Below are 6,318 nucleotides of genomic sequence, written 5' to 3'. Positions count from 1 at the left end.
GGAGGAGAAATTGTTGTTTTGGAATTCCACTTGGAATTAAACTCAGTTTTCAATTATCCCTTTTGGTTTGTCTGGTAACATGTTGGATCACTCTTTACAACTTTTCATAACTTTAAGCCCAACTCTTCAAGAAAATAAAAGAATTTATGATTTTAAAATAGAAATGATAATTTAGGGAGAAAATTCATTAGTTTAAAATAAAAATATATACTGAAATAGGTTCAGTCAAGGCACATATGTGTTCAAATGCTTCTTTGATTTAATGAATGCTAAAGAAGAGTCTTCAAGTCTAAAGTCTATTATATGCTTATAAAAATGGCATTTAAGGCCTAGTCATCCCATCTTATGCTTATTGAAGTACACTAACAGATTGTGTGTGTGTGTGTGTGTGTGTGTGTGTGTGTGTGTGTGTATTTCACAGTTCTAGAAACATCACAGAATGGGAGAATGAATAGACATTAATTTTCCTGATTGGATCGAAAATAAAGTTTACCAGCAGTTACTAAGTTTTTGCTGGGAAGGTGAGGAGAATCCCTCACCATCCCTGAGAAGGCATAATCCAAAGCTGGTCGGAAAGGCAATGCAGGAACCAACCCAGGAGTTAGGTAGGGCGACATAAAACCAGAGAGTGCTCTTCCAGGTGAAGAATATGCCAGGCGTAATGGACTGAATGCTAGTCTAGGATTAAAACTGTAGAGACTTGAATCACCTTCGTAAGAAGCAGATGTGGTTTGAAGAGAAGAGAAAGCTGATTTATTACTTAGAGTTCCAAAACCAATTCCAGCAAGACTAAAACTTGAAGCTCTCTGAAAAGTAGTATTTTCCAAATCTGAGTTTGCTAGGTCCCTGGAGTCTGGCTTATGTTCCTTCCCATTTAGAATCTGTTCAATAGCTTGGACTACATCCCCTTTGCAGAACTGTAGAATGCCTTCTAGCCGGCTACGCTTGTAACTTGGAAAAATCTTGGTAAGAATTCCGAGAGGATCTTTTGGTCTTGAGGCAACTGTGGAAGGGCTGGCTCTGGTAGCAATGTAGTCTTTGGTCCACTCACTTTCATTTCCTGATTCCAGATCAGAGGAAGAGAAGGACCTAGGACTGTCTTCTCCTCCCGATTGCCCTATGGAGTAAGGAGACAGGATGCTGTCAGACTTGGTTGAGTGTTCTGAAATAGATGACATGATGCGTAGTTCCCCAGTGATACCATTACCCTTAGGAGATGAAAATTGGTGGGTCTTGGAGACTGGTTCTCCTTGTCCACTCTGGCATGAGTCACAGTTACTGTCTTTTTGTTCTGCAGAAAAGAAAACAAAAAATAACTGAACAAAGGGCAAACTTGCCAGACCTACCTAGTACTGCCCACTCATAAAAAAAAAAGATGAATGAATATTCACTCATTCTAATTATATTGGTAATATTTATTAATGCTAAAACACTTTAATGAAATTCAAGCTTAAGAAATAATTCCAGGGGCTGGAAAGATGGCTCAGCAGTTAGGAGCACTGGCTATTCTTGCAAAAGACCCAGGTTCAAATCCCAGTGCCCACATCACATCATTAACTCCAGTTCCAAGGGATCCAACACCCTTTCTGTCCTTCACAGGCACTGCATGACATCGGAGTATTTACACACATGCAGGCATGCACATAAAACACTCATACACATAAAATGGAATAAATAATAGATAATAATAAATAAATTAAGAAAGAAAGAAAGAAAGAAAGAAAGAAAGAAAGAAAGAAAGAAAGGGAAGGAAGGAAGGAAGGAAGGAAGGAAGGAAGGAAGGAAGATTCTGAATTTGCAGGTGCTGGAAGATTGGAGAATAATGTTCCTTGTGTTATTTCAGGATCATGAAGCTATGCAGTATTTAAATCCTTTAGAATTTAAGTACCAGAAGAGGAGAGTTTGTTGTTATCAAAAGGATTTATGAAGTACTATCTCAGTACTGGGGAAATTTTCATAAATGTTCAAGTTTTGTTATCTAAGTGAGGTTTTTTCCCATAGACACCATGTGAAAAGAACTAAAAGCAATAGTTAGGCTTAGATAAGAAATCATAAAAATTAAGAATCTTAGCTTGAATGTAAATATTCTATTCAACCCCTAATGCTAAATTTCAATAATTAACTTTTAATGTTCACTTTCAAGTATCAGTCAAGTAACTTAAATAATTTGGAGAAATAAGAGATCATTTATTTCATTTCAGAAGGAATCAGATGCCTTCAGGTGGAATACCCATAAACCATTTCAAATTTACAGCAGTAACGATTCCTGCAATATCTGTATCAAACCATGTGAGACTTGTGCCATTCACTTTGTGTATGGATGACCAAAACAACTTGTTATTTTCATAACTCTTGGTGAAAGATGAATTTTCTTTTTCAATCTCTAAGAAACACTAAGAAAAAACTTTAAAACCAAGTCTCCCTAAAAAACACATCTACTACACAATTGCATTCTGTATGGATCCCGTCGAAACAATACATTGGATGTTTGAACCCCACACCCCAATACTAAGGGAAATTTTCTAAAATATGTTTTACATAAACCTCATTTTTTAAATCTAAAAATGTCGAGTATATAAGTTAAACAAGAATATTTCATTACTATACTGCCAAGCTAACACTTAGCACCTAACATAATGCACACACACCAAATAACTTTTATTTGGCTGTGCATTTCCTCTTACCCTGAAAATACACATTATTTCCAAAAAGGAAATCTATCCAAGAGGATAACCAGAATATTTCTCCCCAACCTTCTTTCTCTACAGTTCAAGAATCTAATATAAATACTACCTGAAGCAGTGGTCTGCAACTGCTATTTAGAGTATTCTCATGTTTTCCCCGGATTTTAAAGAAATACTCACAAAATCACCCCCCATAAAAATGTCTATAATTTATGTAAAAGTTAAAGCATGCCAAACTTAGCACTGGAAGAGCCAAAAGGCTTTCAACCAGACCAGGTGGCATTTGCCATGTGCAGATAAACCGCTGTGCGCCTCCCTCACGTCTCCTCATGAACAGGATTTTCTGAACATACCCCCCAAACACTGCAAGTATCAAAGCTGCATCTCTGTTGGAAATTTTTCTAAAATAAGTTATTGTTACTATGTTGGACTCACATGACAAATATATGTAAAGAACTACTGATTACAAGCTGTGTGTAGTGGCTCACACCTGTAATCCCTGTGCTGAGGAAGGAGGGTTACTAGGAGCTGACAGGAAGCCTGGGCTACATGGGTGAAATCCTGTCTCAAAACAAAAGGAAGCACATGAAATACTGATTGCATATGACTACTTTGAAGATAAAGTGTCTTTAAAATATGTTGATATCACTTCCCGGTCTCTTTATCCTCTCAAGTTCTGGAGCTTTGTTTTATCTCGACATTTGTCCTTTTACTGTGGTTTCAGATGCTTATAGTCTTCCCTCTTTTGAACATAATGTTCCTTTTTTATTGGAAAATGTTATTCACCTCTGCATCACTGTAAGTCTTTGTCTTGTGAAAGAATAAATTAAATGCAACATCTTACTATAGTTCATGGATATTGTGTAAGAGGAAGTGGTCAATTTAAAAAGCCACTGAAGCACACTTTGAAACACATTTGCTTTTTATAAGGGCATCATCACTGGTAAAATAATCTAATAAAATAAGGCCTGTACAATGTACATTTTGGTACCAAAACATTAAATAAATCTATACAAATCTATATTGTCAATACCATGAGCTGAATCTCACTACTAGCTTAAAGAATTCTAGTATCTGCTTCTCTTTTATGGCAATTTTGTTTAGTAATTTTTCTCATCATTCTTTCTTGATCTCCCCTGAGAAAAGCTTACAGTCTATTTCATCTATTGAAATAACCTAGAACACTTGTCAAAAGCAGATATAAATCCAAAAACAATATGTCACTTCAATAGATTATTTTTTTTCAAAATTACACCCTGTATTAAGATCTGCATTTTTCACAATTCATGGAAAGTTTCCAATTAATAATTTACTGTCCATTTATCACAAAGCTTCATATGATACAAATTATTTGGGACTTTAACAAAAAGATCAAAATGAAATTTCACTATTCATGGGCCCCTCGGAGGGCTATAAAATTCATGAAAGCACGATGGAATTTACATTAGCAGGGAAAAAAGAAATTTAGGCTATCTTTACTCATATATCTGAAGACAGGAGATTTGAGCCATTGATTTGCAACCAAACGAGTGAATATGAAAAGTCCTCTGGTGATAACTCTCCAGGTTTAAATTGACATTTTTAGTGATTTCACAAATCGGAAAACTTAAAATTCGTTCCTATGGGAACTAACACGTCAATCACTAGAGCTTTCTAAGTCTTTGGAGTTAGTGCTTAGAGGGCAGAGAGACGGGTTACTAATTTCAGTCTCTTGCCAGTTTGTAGCTGGCCACAGAACTTTGCCCCCAAAGCGAAAAACTGCACACTAATCACCGTCAGTAAGTTTCCCGTGCAAGATCAGAAGATTCCCTCTGGTTTCACCACTGAAAAGAATACAAAAGCACGCAGAGTCGCTAAGCTTTTCTCTGAATGCCGGCCTGAGTTCTGCTCACACAAAGTCAAAGCAGCCTGCGTGCACATCTCTCTATTCCCAGGGCGAGTTACGTGCCATGATCCCCCAATTTGACTTATTTCATGCATTTCCCTCTAACTTAAGGAAACAGACCTTCCCTAGTGAAAATGATAGACTCCTAACACCCCAGCTGCCGTCCACATCACAGAAGAGTTTTCCAAAACTTGAGCCTTTCTAACTTTTCCGTCCAGGCGCCTCTAGGGCGGTGCTGTTTGGTTCAACGTGTTCCTCCAGAACAATCTTTCTTTCAGCGAAAAGCAAACCAAGCGCCCACTCACCTGGCTGGAAAACCTCGAAAGCTGGGGTGGCGGGCCTCTTGGAGGCGGCGGCGGCTCCGAGCTCAGCCTCCGTGGCAGCGCTGCCCACCGCCCGGGGGTTCTCGGTCCTGCCGCCGCCCCGGGACGCCAGAGCCCCAGACCCCGAGGGTCCAGGGCACCGGAGCCGCTGCAGCCGGAGGGCCTCGCTCTCCTCCTGCGCCTGCTGTCTGCGCAGCGCCACTTGCGCGGCCATGACGCGCTGGCGCTCGGCGATCAGGGTGCACTTGGCACACGCGCAGTCCCTCCAGCGGCAGAAGCGCTTGTGGCCCTTGAGTGCCGACACCACTCCGTGGTTGCGACAGCGGGCGCACTTGGGAGTTCTCGGGTAGCCGCGGCCCACCGAGCCCAGCGTCCCGTCCGGCCCCGGGGAGGCCGCGCATCCTCCGTGGCCAGCGCTGGCGGCCGCCCGCAGGAACAGGCCCGGAGGCCTCAGGAAAGCTGCGGAAGCCGGGATTCCCGACTGGAGCGGCGGCGCAAGCGACGAGGGCGCAGCTGCCCCCAGCCCCGGGGCGGGTAGCAGTCGGCCGCTGGGGTGGTCCCCGCTTCCAAACCGCGACTGCTCCATCCCGGCTCCGGCGAGGAGTGCCGAGCGGCCAGAGCTGTGCAGAGCTGCCCGGGGACAGGCTGGGCGCGGAGGACGGCTCCCTCACGCCCGGCGGGAGACCGCGGGGTACCGGAGCTCCGGGACCTAAGGGTGCTGCAGGTCTCCAGCCGCCCGGAGTCCCGACCGCAGGGTACAGCTCTGAATTCTCCCGAGCCAGGACCGGCAGGCAGGAGCCGTCACCCCGCCCTACCAGATCTGCCTGCCAAGGGCGGAGAGTGGGGACCTTCGGAGAGGAGGGCACAGAGAGACGCTAGGAACTGTCCCTATAGGCTGTGATTGCCATTCCCGCAAAGAAACCTTCTGCCCCCACTTTCTTCCGCATCACTTCCTCAATGTGTAGTTTGTAAAATAGTCCTACTGTCTTCCCTTTACTGTCCTAAACTAAGATTCGAAGTTCTTTCTCCCACTCCATTCTTCTACTAAGCAAGTTTGAAAATCTGTATTTTTTACCTTTCTCTCTTTTCCCAAGTCTTCAAGATGCCAACGTGACCCGAGTTAATGACAAAGCACAGCTTGAAAGACCGATCATTGCTCAGTGGAAATATGCTTTATTTTTAAAAATGTTTAAGAAAAAAAGTGGATAGTTGGGAGAATTGATTCCCAATCAAGCTGCTGTTCGGGCATTCTTTCTACTTCTGCGTGCACATTTGGATTATGTGAAGAGTTTGGGTTAGTTTTGAAATGTTTGCTGCTGAAGGTCACTCTGAATCGCCTCTCTGGAACTATAGACAGTCATTGTGTTGAAACTTTTCCAAAAATACTTCACATTTCTCTTGCAAAATATCGAGAAAGGTGTTTTAG

General features: G+C 42.4%; 1 protein-coding gene across 2 annotated transcripts; it reads right to left on the bottom strand.

Moving 5' to 3' along the window:
- Positions 1 to 21: 21 nt before the first annotated feature.
- On the bottom strand, positions 22 to 5,914 carry Dmrta1 (DMRT like family A1). Of its 2 annotated transcripts, XM_029561531.1 has the most exons (3): positions 4,875 to 5,914; positions 1,208 to 1,291; positions 22 to 1,117 (listed from the first exon to the last, which is right to left on the bottom strand). In XM_029561531.1, exons 1-3 carry the CDS (start codon positions 5,476 to 5,478, stop codon positions 459 to 461), a joined length of 1,347 nt encoding a protein of 448 aa, XP_029417391.1. In that variant the 5' UTR covers positions 5,479 to 5,914; the 3' UTR covers positions 22 to 458. The 2 variants fall into 2 exon arrangements, with proteins under 2 accessions (XP_029417391.1, XP_008827159.1); XM_008828937.3 differs by having other exon boundaries at positions 22 to 1,291.
- Between the last annotated feature and the right edge of the window lie 404 nt (positions 5,915 to 6,318).

Source organism: Nannospalax galili, unplaced genomic scaffold (genome assembly GCF_000622305.1).
Source record: "Nannospalax galili isolate Female #2095 unplaced genomic scaffold, S.galili_v1.0 scaffold52, whole genome shotgun sequence".
Classification (NCBI taxonomy): domain Eukaryota; kingdom Metazoa; phylum Chordata; class Mammalia; order Rodentia; family Spalacidae; genus Nannospalax; species Nannospalax galili.
Note: the sequence above shows the minus strand (reverse complement) of the source record. Positions and strands in the feature narration are given on the sequence as shown.

Coding starts and splice junctions, on each gene's coding strand:
- Dmrta1 (XM_008828937.3), bottom strand. CDS start 5,478: ATGGAGCAGTCGCGGTTTGGAAGCGGGGACCACCCCAGCGGCCGACTG. Junction 1,292..4,874: donor TTTCGAGGTTTTCCAGCCAG/GTGAGTGGGCGC, acceptor TCTTTTCTGCAG/AACAAAAAGACAGTAACTGT.